Here is a 16,353-nt window from a genome sequence, read left to right as displayed (position 1 = left end):
GGAAAGAGGGTGACAAGAGCTACATCTTTACAAGGTGAAATCATGAAAATGAGTGAGTGATGATTTTCTCATGGTCATAGAGGTGTAACCTCTCAATACGGTATATCGGGAAAATCATCACTCTCGCATATGCAACATGATGCAACCGAAATCCGTTTCATGCATAAGAACCAAGAAGAACCAAGAACACGATACAATGCATGCAAGGTTTGAGCTCTCTCCGATGATACGGCCCACTATCCTATCGAGCACAAACCTAGTCCTTGCGCGTACTTCTCGAGTCGGCAAGCTCCGTCTTCATATTCTTCATGATTGTCCATGCCACCGTCTTCATCATTGTCCATGCCACCGTCTTCATCATTGTCCATGCCACCGTCTTCTTCCATCTTGTACGCACACCACCGTCGTCATCCATCTTCAACGCCGTCTTCTGTCTTCATCTTCTACGCCGTCTTCTCTCTTTATCTTCAACACCGTCTTTGTCTCTCTTCAACACCATCTTCATCATTGTACTCCGTCTTCTCCATCTTACAACCTTGAGTCCAACATGACTATGGACTTGACCTAAGATTGATTCTCAATGTAACCGTTAGTCCATAGGGATTGTCATCAATTACCACCACACATGGGGTAAAGGACATGTTCTTACAATCTCCCCCATTTTGGTAATTGATGACAATCTCTTTGAGAGGGTTTAGATATGGAATTTAGCGAACAACCCAAGTTGAATATTTAGAGCAAACTCCCCCATAATATATGCATGTGTGAATGAACTTGAATTTCATTGCATATACCGGCAATTAAAGCCTAGCGGAGTATCCTCTAACTATTCAACCATGCAAAGCAACGAATGCAAGGCATGAAAGGCAAATGCTTAAGAACCAACAAAAGCAATTCCCTTAAACCCTCCAAACTTCTCCCCCATTGGCATCGATGGCCAAAATGGACGAAAGGTTTGAAAGGCCAATATAGTGAGCGTTCCTCCATAAGTTGTACATTTCTCATAATTGTGAGTGAAATCAAATGCACAAATTCAATGAAGAATATACGGAGGAAATCAAACTATATTGAGGATCAAAGATTGCAAGAGGATATGAAGGTGAGACACTATGAAGCAAGCAATCAATGAACCAACACTATGCTCTAAGTAATATGTGGAAGCTCGCCAAAGTTTGTGCACAAGATAAACAATTTGCATTGAAGAATAAGGTGCACAAGCATGGCATCATTACTCCCACAAGACCACTCAAAGCATGTGCCAAAATCAACTATGAGTGCTTGAAGATGCAAATGGTATAAAATGAGCACTCATAGCCAAGTTCTTTGTGAAGTCATCAAAGAGTCAAATAAGAATAAAGGAAAGGACTCCAACAAAGAGGGATATCAAAAGATATGCACCATCTCTTATGTGTATAAGTTTCTCTAAGTGGACAACATCACGAAGACGTTTATTCACAAAGAAACATGCACACACAAGATAGGTACAAGAGAGATAGAGCAAGATATCCAAAACAAGTATGCTCAAGGACTTATCTCATGTTAAGAATCTAAACCAAATATAAGAAATGAGATAACCCACTCCCAAAGAAAGCAAGGTTCGAATAAACCAAACCCTCAACACTTTTCACGATGGCACAAAAGTACCGAAAAGGAAAGGTTTGTCTTCTAAGGTCAAAATCTTGAAACAAGGAAGTGTTCTAGCAAACATAGGAGAGCTCCCCCAAAATTAGTGCACCATTTAGAATTTTGCATTTGAATACAAAATGCACAAATACGGGATTTGCTCAATCATGTTCGTCAAAACACCAACAAGGTTCAAGAGAAATAAGGAGATCCAAAAGAAGCAAGGAAGACAAATGGGAGTCTAACCCACAAGGACAAATTCTTGGCAAGAAATGAAGCAATTGAGCACAAGAGCCAAAAGTGAGGATGATCCGGAAAAATACAACACAATTTATTACCAATTGTCAAAGGACAAGAGGTGTATAGGAAATATCCATATGGTAGTTTGTGAGTATGTCCTAGATCATCTTTACAACTAAGAAAGCAAATGGCAAAGTGGGATTTGTTTGAGCACACATGTCACATAGGAACAGGATAATCTATAATATCAACTCTATGTGACACAACCTCAAATGTTCACATTTTCTAGGTTTGTAAAATGCATGAGGCACAATACTCCCCCATAATGTGATAAAGACATTTTTTCGTGCAAGAGGCAAATAAGAACCAAATGAGACAATTAATGGACATTATAGGATTTTAATTCATCATGTCGCACATTTTAGGATTGTGAAATGCACATAGCATATCACTCCCCCAAAATGGGATAGTCCATTAATTTCTCACATGAGCCAACAACTAAGATATGAACAAGATGCAATAGGCTCAACAAAGAACAATTGTACATGGTGTGCCACCCAACATATAAGAAGCAAGATAAGCAAGTAGGAAGCACAACATACACAATCACATGCAAGGTACAAAACCATCACATGTAAAAGTGGAGCGAGTAACTTTTCAATGTAAAGGAGTTGAGGACTCGTTACCGCAAGGAGGTGCATGGGTAAAGGATGAAAGGAATACAACTTGACTTGAGGAAGTGAGAATGATGAAGATCCCCTAAGTCTTCATGAGCTAGTCAAGCCTCCATGCCCTCCACGTGTACCTATTGATCAAGTTTTGGCTTGTTGGTCCCCAACTAAGTTGGGTCCTAAGAAGTTAGTCACAGTAGGCTTGGCAACCCAAATGGTTCTTTTTGCGAAACCACTTTGAGTGCCAACATATTTGGCAAACACATCGCCAACCTTATCCTTATGTAGAGAGTAAGCACCGTGGATCAAGATAGGGTTGGATGAGTTACCACTAGTGCAAAAGGAGGAGATGTGGCCCTTCTCACGGCATATGTAGCATCTTCTTCTCCTCCCCTTCTTCTCACTTGATTTCTCCGCAACGGGAGCCTTGGCTTGATCCTTCTCGGGTAGCGGCCCTTCTTCACGTTGAGGTAGACCTTGAGCTTGGCCTTGAGGTAGACCATGAGCTCCATCTTGAGGCCGCTTCCCTTGTTTTTTCTCGCCAAGTGGCTTCTTCTTCAAGGGGCACAATCTAACATTATGCCCTTCAATCTTGCACTTGAAGCACACAATCTTGGCGGGGTCCTTCACATGCCCTTGGCCCTTCTTCCGCTTGTGCGAGGTGGACTTGTTCTTGTTGTTGGAGTTGAATCCAAGTCCACTCTTGTCATTGGAGAATTGCGTCCCCTCATGACCCTTTACCAAGTCCTTCTTTAAAGAAGTGCTTGGGCCTCGAGCTCTTCGATTTCCCCTACATGGTTAGTAACAACACAAGTACTAGAGGAAGTGGAAACTTTATTGTTAGAGCAACAAGGCAAGGTATGTAATTCACCACAAGATATAGCAATAGCATAGGTGGGTGATTTACTAGCACTAGCACATGGAATTGTAGAACAAGGCATAGAAGGTAGTTCACCACAAGATAAGTCAATAGCATGAGTGGGTGAACTAAAAGCACTAGCACATGGAAAAATAACATTTTGAGAGGTAGTGCTAGTACTCACATGAGGCACACAAGATTTTACCTTTGACATGATAGCCTCATGAGCTAACTTTAGCAAATCATGAGAGACTAGAAGATCATCATGGGAGCTAGAAAGCTTTCCATGACTTTCTTCCAATTTCTCATAATTGCTTGTTAGCAAAGCAAGTTGAGCCCTTAGCTCAACATTCTCCTTCAAGATGGAAGCTTCACAAGAGGTAGAGTTAGTAGCACAAGCATTATCAATTATAGCACAAGGAGAAGGAAACTTAGCAAGCTCTATTTGGTTGAGAGCCTTAAATTACTCAAGTGACTCGGTGAGTTTGATGAGCTCACTCTCCATGGTCCTAGAACCATTTTTGAGAAGCTCAAAATCCTCAAGGAGTTTACCATGAACAATTACTAGCTCATCATTTTTAATTTGAAAATCATGTGCCACCTCTAAAGCTCTATCACGAGATTCCTTTACCCTACGTATCTTTAGAGCAAAGTTCTCTTCAAGAGTTTCATTGGTGGTTTGTTGTTCTTTAAGAGCTTCTTTAAGAGTTGCAATCTCAATTGCATCCTCGCGCTCATACTCTTCCTTTTTCTCAATAAGTTGTGTGCTCTTAATGGCAAAATTGAAGATTTTCATGAAGCTAGAGCGAGCAAGTTTCTTCTTAGGAAGAGCATGATAAACCGACTCTCCCAACTTGTTTAAGGAAGCAACATTAAGTCTTTCCATATCATCATCCTCATCATCACTAGATAGATAGGGTTCCAAGGAATGAGATACCTTAGAAGCCTTAGCCATAAGGAAAGTGTAGGAACCGTGCGATGATGAAGAAGATGAACTCCTTGAAGCTCCATCCAAGATCTTGTCTTGGCCCATAGTATCTTCGGTTTCCTCTACATTGTTAGTCACACAAGTACTAGAGGAAAGCAAAGTATCTTCATTATGGCAACAAGACAAGAGAAGCATATCATCATGGGATGAAGATATGCAAGGACTATCAACACTAGCATGTAAATCATTTATCGTGCTACAAGTGTTAAAGTCCAAAGATGAGACATTGCAATGGGATAGAGATGAAGAATCATCAAGAGAGCGCTCACCATCAACAATGCAATGTTCATCACCACTCACCATACCATTACCTTGTGTCTTACCACACGTTGGTGAAGTGGAAGGAGCGTGATCATCCTCAATGGTCTTGGATCCACCATATGTATCTCGAAGCTTTGTCCAAACCTCATGAGCACTCCGGAAAGGCGCAATGGAGGAAATCACTACATGACTCACAACACGGCAAAGGACTTTAGTAGCTTGAGCATCAAGATAAGAGTTTTTCTTCTCCTGAAAAGTTGGATTTTGTGGATCCTTAGGAGGAGAAAAACCCATATCAAGAATTCGCTCCACATGTGGGTGCATGTCCCTAAAATAATCAAGCATGTAGAATTTCCAAGCATCATAATTAGTGACATCAAATGTATAGGAAGAAATGTGCACTAATCCTCTAGCCGACGTCATACTCTCTAGGCGGTGAAGCCCAACAAGATAAGAGAGCCCTAGCTCTGATACCAATTGAATGTTCTAGGACATCGCCTAGAGGGGGGGGGGGGGGTGAATAGGCGATGTATAAAAACTTCTACTTGAGAGCTAAACTAGGCAGAATAAAACTACAAGAGTTTACTAGTTTAGCTCAAAGCCTAACAACTAGAGGTTTGCCTAAGTGCTCCAATAAACTATGCTAGCATGATGAGCAACAAGGTGATAACAAGATAGGTATAGCATCAAGCATGATAGATATCATAATGTAAATCGCATAGGTAAAGGAGCTCGGGTTGAGAAGTAACTGGTGCACGAGGAGACGACGATGTATCCCGAAGTTCACACCCAAGGGTGCTACGTCTCTGTTGGAGCGGTGTGGAGGCACGAGGCACTCCAATGAGCCACTAGGGCCACCGTATTCTCCTCGATCCTTTCCTCCAAGGAGAAAAGCCTCGATCCACTAAGGGACCCTTGAGGGTGGTCACCGAACCCGTACAAGCTTGGGAAAACTCCCAAGTATCAAGCTTGAGGCAACTCCACAACTCGGAGGCTCTCAAGTACAAGGCCACTAGAGGCTACAACACGCCACACCGGCGGCAAGGCCACCAAGACACCAACTCCACCAAGGATGCTATGCGCCACACGAGGCTAACACACTCCACCAAGGAAACCAACTCCACCAAGGATGCTATGCGCCACACGAGGCTAACACACTCCACCAAGGAAACCAACTCCACCAAGGATGCAATGCGCCACACGAGGCTAACACACTCCACCAAGGATGCAATGCGCCACAAGAGGCAAGATGGCCACTAAGGCAAGAACACCACTAAGGAGGAACACACACTCTACGAGATTGAAACCCCGGAGAGAACTCAAACCGATGCACCTAATGCAAAGGCTAAGAACACCACTAGGATGCCCAAGTTCTTCTCTCCCAAATTCCAACAAAGCTAGAAGAAGCTATTGGGGGAATAAGGGAGGAAGAACAAAGAGTGGAGAAACACCAAGAAACTCCAAGATCTAGATCTAGCAAGATCCCCTCACTTAGAGAGGGATTCAATTGGTGAAGCTCTAGATCTAGATCTCTCTGCTTTCCCCCAAAAATATGCAACAAATAGTGGGGGGATCAAGAGGAGGAAGCAAGAACCCAAGGTCAACAATGGAGGAGAGAGAATGGAGGGGAAGGGTTAGTTTGGTCGGAGGTGGAAGAGAGGTATATATAGGGGACCCAGAAATATAGCTGTTGGGGCTGAAAAACGGTCAGATCCGCGCCCAAAGCGGTATTACCGCTTGTCGGAGCGGTACTACCGCTCGCGCGCGAACTGCCCAGAAAATAGTTGGAAAATGCCCCAAACCGGTAGTACCGCTCTGCGGAGCGGTACTACCGCTCGTGTTCAGATCTGAGGGAAAATGCAAAGCAACTAGAGAGAGAGAGGGAAACAGCGGCAGCACGCAATACAGAGGCAGCAGGGCAGGCAGGCGCGTGGGGCCAGCATGCCGCGCCTGGCAGCGCGCGTGTGAACACGGCAGCGGCCTACAGTGCTTCGGCCAGAACATGCAGCAGCGGGGCTTGCGAGATCGAGGCGTGGTGATGGGCTTGGCGCGGGGTAGCATGCAGTGGCAGGGACAGCGCGTGGGCCCGGCGGCAGCAACAGCGAGCAGGCGCGGGGGTCAATGCGTGAATCTCCCGCGTGGGGAGATCGAGCAAGCTGGGTGGCGTGAGCGGGAGCGAGCGGCGGCGGCTTGGGCTGGCGAGGTGGATCTGGGCCGTGCGGCAGTTTGGAAAAAGCTGGGCCGGTACTACCGGCCACGGTACCAGCCTGGTACCGTAAATAGGTTACGGTAGTACCGGGCCGGTACCGGCCTGGTACCGCTTGCGATCTAGTAAGCCAAAATGCGCGTGCGGTACTTTGGCCGGTACCGCCCACGGTACTACCGCCCGGCCCAATAAGATTTCCTTTTTCTTTTTAAATATGCAGCAACCGTAAAATCCATAACTCGAGCTAGGAGACTCGGAATGCGGTGAAACCAATTTTGTTGGAAAGAGGGCGACAAGAGCTACATCTTTACAAGGTGAAATCATGCAAATGAGTGAGTGATGATTTTCTCATGGTCATAGAGGTGTAACCTCTCAATACGGTATATCGGGAAAATCATCACTCTCGCATATGCAACATGATGCAACCGAAATCCGTTTCATGCATAAGAACCAAGAAGAACCAAGAACACGATGCAATGCATGCAAGGTTTGAGCTCTCTCCGATGATACGGCCCACTATCCTATCGAGCACAAACCTAGTCCTTGCGCGTTCTTCTCGAGTCGGCAAGCTCCGTCTTCATATTCTTCATGATTGTCCATGCCACCGTCTTCATCATTGTCCATGCCACCGTCTTCTTCCATCTTGTACGCACACCACCGTCATCATCCATCTTCAACGTCGTCTTCTCTCTTCATCTTCTACGCCGTCTTCTCTCTTTATCTTCAACACCGTCTTTGTCTCTCTTCAACACCATCTTCATCATTGTACTCCGTCTTCTCCATCTTACAACCTTGAGTCCAACATGACTATGGACTTGACCTAAGATTGATTCTCAATGTAACCGTTAGTCCATAGGGATTGTCATCAATTACCAAAACCACACATGGGGTAAAGGACATGTTCTTACAGTTGTGCAGGTTCCACGTTGGCGCCGGAATCCCTGGTGTTGCGCCGCACTACACTCCGTCACCAACAACCTTCACGTGGCCCTTGACTCCTACTGGTTCGATAACCTTGGTTTCTTACTGAGGGAAAACTTGCTGTTGTACGCATCACACCTTCCTCTTGGGGTTCCCAACGGACGTGTGCTTCACGCGTTATCACAGAGGCGAGAAAAAGCCCTTGCCAGGGCTCGACCCTGTGGCCAACCTTCTCAGTGAGGAAATTCCAGTCCGCAACTGAGAGGGGCTTGTCGCTGACAGGGAGGCCAAGGTACTTGAAGGGCAAGCTCCCTTGCTTGCAGTTCAGGGCATCAGCAAACCTCTGACGCTCCTGGTCTGTGACCCCGGTCACGACCACTTCGCTCTTCGCGAAGTTGATCTTTCGGTTTGACATGTTCTCGAAGCAGAGTAGCAGAAGTTTAAGGTTAGCCACTCCAACATCCGAGGGGTCAAGGGGGATCAGGGTGTCGTCAGTGTACTGAAGGTGGGTGACACCACCCGGAATCAGGTGTGGCACGACCCCCTGGAGGTGCCCTAACTCGCTAGCCCTAGCAATAATGGCCGCTAAGGAGTCCACCATGAAGTCAAAGAGAATCGGGGATAGAGGGTCCCCTTGTCGCACTCCCCGTGCATTCCGGAAGTAATCCCCGATGACACCGTTGGCATTCACTGCAGTTTGTCCTCCCGAGACCAACTGCAGCGGATGGTGCACAATCATAGGGGAAAAACCCTTACAAAGGAGCACCTCCCTCAGGAAGCTCCAACTCACACGATCAAAAGCTTTCTCAAAGTCCAGTTTGAGGAGGAGCCCCCTCAGTTTTTTGACTCTGAGTTCATGAACAATCTCGTGAAGAGCCAGCACTCCCTCGTGCAGGCTCCTACCCTTGATGAACGCCGCCTGACTACGATCGATGGTTCTAAGCGCGACGGGAGCAAGACGGGTGGCATAAGCTTTAGCAAAGAATTTAAAAATAACATTGATAAGAGCGATAGGCCTAAACTGCTTGATATTGTCGGCGCCCTGAGATTTAGGAATGAGGGAGATAACTCCATAATTAAGGCGTGCTACGTCGATCCTCCCTAGGACAAAGTCATTGAGCATCTAAAGAATAGGAGCCTTAAGCGTTCCCCAGAACCTCTTAAAGAAGAGCACATGAAGGCCGTCAGGGCCTGGGGCCGAGTCAGGTTTCATGCCAGCCAGGACCTCATCCAGCTCCTCCCTTGCCTTGAGGGAGATTAATAGGACTGGTGCCAGGTTTACCTGGACCAACAAGCAGCTCTCTCTGGTTCGCTCCGTTTCGTCTCCCCGTCGTGGGAGCAGGTCTTCCCGCTCTGCTCGCTCTTGGCAGTCACGAGGGTGGGTTCTGACCACAACCCCCTCCTCCTTGATGATGGGGAGCACGGGATCAGGAAGCCGGCAAGATTCACATTCCAATCGTGGTGGCTTAGGGTAGCTGGGTTTGATCAGATGGTCAAGGGGAAGATTGATCGTTGCATCCATGCGCTGGGGCCGCATCGGTGCAGCGTGGATCTCTGGCAATGTATTGCTACATGCCTTAGACAACATCTCCGGGAGTGGGGTGCGAATCTTGGTAAGCTGCGCCGTTAGGCGAGGGACGACCTCATTTCCTAGATCCAGGAGCTGGATAGGACAGCGGACTCGAGGGGGCTTGACGATGATGGCTGGGCCCTTCGATATTTTCTCGAAGACCAAGTTGTCAACCTGGATGGGATGGAAGAGGAGTACTGGCGTCAGCGGAGTAGACTTCAGTGGACCCTCAAGGGGGACTCCTGCACTGCCTACTTCCACGCCTTTGCCAACGGGAGGCGAAGGAAGTGTATGATCCCCAGACTCATCTCGGAGGAGGGGGAACTTACCACCCAGGAAGATATGATGGGTCATATCTACCATTTCTACCATGGTCTGATGGGCACGGTGGGGGAGAAGAGGGTCTTCTCCCTTGCACCTAACCTCTGGCCGGTGGTCCAAAGGATAGGCGAGGAAGAGAACAGGGCGAAGCACATTTGATGGCGTGTAGTGCAGTTTTGACTAGTGTGGAACGTCAGGTTTGGCTCCTCCTGCCCGTGATGGGTCTTTGTATTCCTTTGAACATTATTGAGCAATAAAATGCCATCGATTCTTTTCAAAAAAAATATGCTAGCCTCTGTGCCGTCCATCACGGTCGCGAACCAAAGAAAAAAGACTTCGATCTCGAGACTAGAGGAGGTCACTTCTTCCAGCTTCCAAGAACTAGAGACAAAGGCCATCTAGAAGAGGATGTTGTACCTGGACTTGGAGGAACACTAAGCGAAGAAAAGGAGACCGAGTTTTGTACCATACCCAGCGGCGCAATATGCAGACTAACTGTAAATTATCAAATCCCTTTCAGCAATAATATAGCCTACGTCCTGTAATCCTGTCTGCCGTCTGCTAGTACCTTTTTTATTCATTGGTCTTCCTCTCTTAGTTCTTTTTCCTCCTGAGGGGGCAATACGCTTGTAGATGCCCGCGGTGACGGTCCGTGTCATTTGTCTAGGAACCGCATGTTGAAACATATTGATTCTCTAGTTTTGCCCACGTTGATTTTGATTAATCGCTCGAGTTTACCTGAGTAAGACTCGACCGCGTCGCTCTCATTTCACTGTCCGACCAGTGGCGGATACGCTCCCGGGCCGTTCGCGCGGGCGGCTCCGGAGCCTCAGGAAACCCTAGCCTCCGACCCCCCCCCCCCCCCCCCCTAAGATCCCATCTTCCCGGCCGCTGCCGCCGCCGCCGGCGGTGGCGGCCCAACCCGGCCGTCAAAGGCGGCGGGTGAAGGACGGCGCGCCCCGACGGGCTCCCTTCGCGCGGAGGGGGACGTCTCCAGGGCGGCGCGGAGGCTGCGCGCGGAGGAGAGGAGTGGCTCGCCGGCCTCGGCGAGGAAGCGCGGAGGAGAGGAGGGGCCCGACGGAGGCCGTTGCAGTGGAGGCGAAGTGAGGAGGCCGGCGCGTGGATGGGGTCGGGTGCGGGACGCGGGTCCAAGCCCTGCAGGCGGCGGCGGAGTGGAGCGCGGCCAGAGGAGTTCCTGGCCTGCGGCCGGCCGCCTGAGGGTTGATGACGAGCGGTGGCGCCCACCCAGTGGCGCCGGCGACGAGGGTGGAGCGGAGGCGCGGGGGCCCGATCTGGGCCTTCTTGCGCCAGATCTGGGTTTCCAGGGCCGGTATGGCAGTCAGCCAAGAGTGGCCGACAGCCATGCGCGAGCGGCCCGACGTGCTGGAGGTGGGCTGCTGCGGTTCTTCGTCGAGCTGGAGGTTGGAGGTGGAGTTGTGCGCTTCTTCGCTGTGCTGGAAGCCGGTGGTCCACCAGGCTATGGCGGCGAGGACGAAGTGCTGCGACGACGGCGGTGTGGACAACAAGTTCGGCTGGCCCAATTAGGCGGGATGCGTGGGCAGTGTGCGGCAACACGGACGAAAGTCTAGCCCGACTTCTGTCGGTGCCGACGGCGATGGCGCATGTGGGCGTCATTCCCCTTCTTGGAGGCGTCGTCGAGTATGTCGGCACTTCCCTGTTTCCGCTTTGATCGGGTGGTGTCTCCGGGCGAAAGCTTAGGTTCGGAGTGAATCGGCGCAATGGCGGCATCTCGATGTCGTCCCTCTGTTGGGAGCATTGCGTTTTGAAGACATGGACCGCTGTTTCTCGTTGCGCCCCTCCGGTGTTTGTTGTTGTCCAACCTTGAACGTCCGGGGCACTATGTACGACATCACCGGAGAATCCAAGTCGATGCCTTTCTTAGGACCGACCAAGTCCCGCCATCTTCTACTTTGGTGGTGCGTTGGCAAGGAGAGTTGAGTTGAAGCTGTTGATCTTTGGAGGTTACTGGAGTGGTTCGAGACGTGGCTTTGATGTTCTGTTTTGGATAGGCTTTTTGTGTCGCTGTTGTAGTTTTGGTGGTGGCTGTCTTCGGACAAGCCGGTGTGGAGTGGAGTGAGTTCGTACTACGCTCGTTGTTTGCAGCGAGTTGTAGTCTTCTTGTATTCTATATTCTGCTTTCTATAAAGATATGGTACGCCTCGGCGTACTCTCGAAAAAAAAAAACTGTCCGACCAGTGGTAAACTGGTAAGCTAAGCATGGTTGACCCAAGCTCTTTACGCTAGTAAATCAAAACGGTAGTAAAACATCCAGGGCATAACTGACCACAAGACAAGCAAATGATTGGCTTGGTCCATCCGCACTTAAACCAATTAGTGTCCCTTTCTCTGAACGACCTGTGTTTGTTTGATCATTTCATTTAAGGAGGGTGATTTGTTTGATCTTGAGCCACGAAGTCAGAGTGGTTGGAGGTGCAGTGATCCTTTTGATCTTTCATGTTTTAATTTCCTTTCTGGCTTGTTTCTCTTTTATTTTGTATATGTTTTGATAAACATGATCATGATGCTTACTTGCATTTCAGAGAAAATATAGTTGGTTGTTTTGGTATAAAAAGAGTTCTTTAACCATGGAGCTTGAGCTCTTTATCGAAAAAATGGAGCTTGAGCAGGATCATTGACTGTACTTACTCTCGAACTCTTTGGCACTTGTTGGCTCAATGGACGGGCGCCTGCAACCTTCATATTTAGAGGCACCAGTTCTCCTAGCGGGCAGATTGGTGGCAATCCATGTCTGAGAGTCTAGCCAAGGATGAGCTTATGGTTGCTATTTACAGGGCTTGGCACATTTGGAAGGAGAGAGGTATGCGGGTTTTTCAAAACACCTCCAGCAGCAAGCGACAGTTTACGGAGATGATTAAGGATGACCTAGCTGATTCTGCTAGGCACATATTTGCAGGAGAAATCTCGGGAGAACGAGTCAGGCTTGCAGCCTGAATTCAGCGAGTAGTCAGCTTAGGCCTTCGGGTGTTACTATTTTCGTTTTTCTGTATCAGCTAGTCCCTCTCTAGCTTGTGACCTGAACATCTTCTATCTCCTCAATTGATTGGCATAACTCCTGCCGTTTTACCTGAAAAAAAAAGAAAGAAAAACCATAGAGCTGAAAACAATTTGCTACATTATACCCGGAAGGAATCTGCATTCGAGCAATTAGAAGCGAATACCGGCATTGTTTATGCTGGCACTTGACAATCTAGTGACTGCTTTGCCCAGTGAGATCCTTGCTCTGAACCAACGCACCTCTTCTCCCACTAGATGACTCTGATTCCCGAGAACCTTCCATCGATGCCAAAAAACCAAAACAAAACATCCTGGGATGGAGAGACGAGAGCAACAACTCACCATACATCAGTTCCTCGAACGACTTTGCGCCAATAGAATACTACCATACCTGTACTATTTGCACTAGTACTGTATTTCATAGGCGTATATACAATGCAAGTAGCCCCCATACTTGTACTCTGCTTGTCGCAGTGGTGTTAGTCGGCTCCCTAACTACCTTGATAAGTCGGCTCCCCAGATTGCAGGTCAGTCAAGCACTGATAAAAATAAATAAGACTAGCTAACGTGACAGCAACCGCGAACATTGCTATATACTAATCCATTTTATGATAAAGTACTAATTCAACTTCAAACCACCTGCTAAGAGTACGTACATGCTTAACTGCCGCATCATTTTCGTTGAAGAAACAAGCCAATTGAATTAGTTTAGCCTCCCCTGTGACAAGTTACTGAATGTCTTAGGACCTCAAGTATACAATTCCTATCATGTCAACAACCGATAGAGTCGGCCGAGCTGAAATGTCTATGAGCTGCTCACCTACTGCAACTAGTACCACGACTAGGTACTTGACTTAAGTTTGATTTTTGTGCATAAATTGATCTAGCACTGTCACAATGATTGTTACTACAATTGACCGAGTCCAGTGGAAACCGTGGAATATATATGTACATGATCCTCGCATCTGTGTGTATAAAGCTCGCATCCGAGAGGAAGCTTTTGGGCGAGCCTTTTTTCTTAGAAGCGCATATACTAAGGAGTACACCAATTAGTGATCTTCAAGTATCCTAGTTTAATCTCGCTGCGACGATGACGAAGGTTAGTTTCTCTCTGTTGCGCGTTCTTAATTTCCTTCCTCCCTAACAAGCTAGCTTGTGGAAACTCTATCGGTTAGTCACCATGGATTGTTCTGAACCAGATGGTGCTTAAGGTGCCGATGGTCTGCAAGAAGTGCAAATCCTGCTCCCTGCAGATTGTCTCGAAGATCAAAGGTCTTTCCTCTCTCTTTCTCCCTCACCATAATTAGCTCGATCGTCTCTTGGTACTTACAGGATATTCATCTCCTTTCATGGCAGGCATCAAGTCGATGACGTTCGACGAGGAGAAGAACACGCTGACGGTGGTGGGGGAAGTGGACGTCGTGAAGGTGGTGGCCAAGCTGCGCAAGGCGAAGCACCCGGCGACGGTGGTGACGGTGAGCGACGAGAAGAAGGAGGCCGAGGAGAAGAAGAAGAAGGACGAGGAGGAGAAGAAGAAGAAGGAGAAGGAAGCGGAGGAGAAGAAGAAGAAGGAGATCGCCGCCGCGATGATGCAGTACTGCCCCAAGGCGTACTGCCCCAAGCCTTACCCGCAACCAGCTTACTGCTACACCGTCGACGACCACCCCGGCTCCTGCACCATCGTCTGATCAATTCGATGTTACTACTGCAGATTAAGCCGCTTCTCCAGGAGCATCAAGTTGTTTGTGTGCAAATCGTGTTCATCCGTTCAAATGATTCCCTTTCTCGCTTCAAGAAAAAAAGATTCAGCTTTCTTTTATTTTTAGGACATAAAAGATTCAGCTTTCATGCACATTATACCCTTCTCTGAATCTATTCCAGTTCCTGTGAACAAGAATTGTATGCCTCAACGTACTCTCTTTTAATTTTTGCTACTACTTGGCAACTCGTGTACTTGCAATCTGCAAATGAATTGTTCGGTTCATGGTAGTACGGCTTTGGGTATAAAATACTACTGGAAAAGTGATGCGGTTCTCAACTTCACCTAATGTGACAAGTAAATTAGTCTGCCGGTCGGCATTGTCAAATCGAACAGTTTATTGCAACAATCTGTCGTTGTTGATACTAGAACTTTCATATGCAGTTGCCGATTGGTGTTTTCTGAGAAACAAATCATTTCTGCAATGGACACAATGATTCCAATCTACAAGTCAAGCTATGATTAGAGGAAAGTAAAGAAAGAAATATAGGAAATAAAACATTGGAAAGGTATAGAATATTTTTATCAAAGTAAAGCTATAGGAAAATTGGAATCTACTGCACAAAACAGGAATCAAAAAAACATAATATTGTTAAAGTTTGAGTTTGAGGTTAAACCGCTTACTCCGTTTAGGACCACCTTCTGTATTGTGTAGTTGGTTTAAGTAAGCCTGAGTAGCAAAGAAAAAGGGTACGCCCCCAACAACATTAGGGGGAGTGGAACACCCTAATAAACAAAGGTTCCCTAGAGAGGTTATTAGTGATGAGTCAGCATGTTTCATTGGTTTAAGTGAGTCCATAAAAGAAAATTACTCTCCTTAGTGGTTCAGGAAAATTATTGGCAATAGAAACTTTGTCTGGCAGCACATTCCACCAAATATCAGATTTGGAGGTATCTTTCTTGGTATTGATATCGATTTACATAAGGTTTTGGATGTTGAGTTGGAAAAACACTTTGTTAGGATGTTTCTTTTGGATAAGAACTCCAAAATAAAGTGGCACCTAATGTGTATGGCCTAGCTCAACATGAAGAAAAATACAACTTCCTTGTAAAATTTGCACAAGTGTGCAATAAATGTAAAGTGGATGTGTGATGCGTTTCAAACGTATCTATAATTTTTGATGCTCCATGCATGTTTTACACAAATTTCTATATATGTTTTGTTTACACTTCGTTACACTTTTATACATTTTCCGGAACTAACCTATTGACAACATGCCACGGTGCCAGTTCCCTGTTTTCTGTTGTTTTGCATTTCAGAAAATTTATACAGGAAATATTCTCGAAATTGGACGAAACAAAAGCCAAACTTCCTATTTTTCCCGGAGCGAAGACGGAGTCCAGAGGAGAGAGGAAGGGGAGCCACGAGGCGGCCACACAGGCCCTAGGCGCGGCCCAGGCCCTTGCCACGCCTAGGGGTGGTGTGGGGCCCCTGGCTTCCACCGACCTTGCCATTCCGCCTATAAATGCCTCCCAGCGCAAAAACCCTGAATACACCAGCCTCCATCCACGAAAAGTTCTGTAGCTACGCCCCCGCTGAAGACAAGATTCGGGGGATATAAGTCTCTGTTCCGGCACCCTGCCGGGACAGGGAATTGCCCCCGGAGCCATATCCATCGACTTCACCGCCATCTTCATCGTCGTTGCTGACTCCCATGATGAGGAGCGAGTAGTTCTCCCCCGAGGCTGAGGGCTTTACCGGTAGCTATGTGGTCTATCTATCTCTCCATGTATGATCTTTATGTGATCATGAGCTTTGTAATCTAGTTGAATAAGTAGATGTTATTCTTCAACTATTATGCTACTCAAGTGGTTTTATTATGTGATCTCCGGGGACACCTTGTCCATCGGTGTTAAGGTGACAGTGTGCACATCGTGTTTGTTTCTTACGCTTAATT

General features: G+C 47.2%; 1 protein-coding gene across 1 annotated transcript; it reads left to right on the top strand.

The window, feature by feature from the left end:
* Window positions 1-13,650: 13,650 nt before the first annotated feature.
* On the top strand, window positions 13,651-14,739 carry LOC127343335 (uncharacterized). The gene is made up of 3 exons (XM_051369451.2): window positions 13,651-13,795; window positions 13,896-13,968; window positions 14,053-14,739. Exons 1-3 carry the CDS (start codon window positions 13,787-13,789, stop codon window positions 14,382-14,384), a joined length of 414 nt encoding a protein of 137 aa, XP_051225411.1. The 5' UTR covers window positions 13,651-13,786; the 3' UTR covers window positions 14,385-14,739.
* Window positions 14,740-16,353: the final 1,614 nt, after the last annotated feature.

The sequence above is a fragment of the Lolium perenne genome, chromosome 3 (assembly GCF_019359855.2).
Source record: "Lolium perenne isolate Kyuss_39 chromosome 3, Kyuss_2.0, whole genome shotgun sequence".
Lineage (NCBI taxonomy): Eukaryota > Viridiplantae > Streptophyta > Magnoliopsida > Poales > Poaceae > Lolium > Lolium perenne.
The sequence above is the reverse complement of the archived record's forward strand: the minus strand, read 5'-3'. Positions and strand labels throughout refer to the sequence as shown.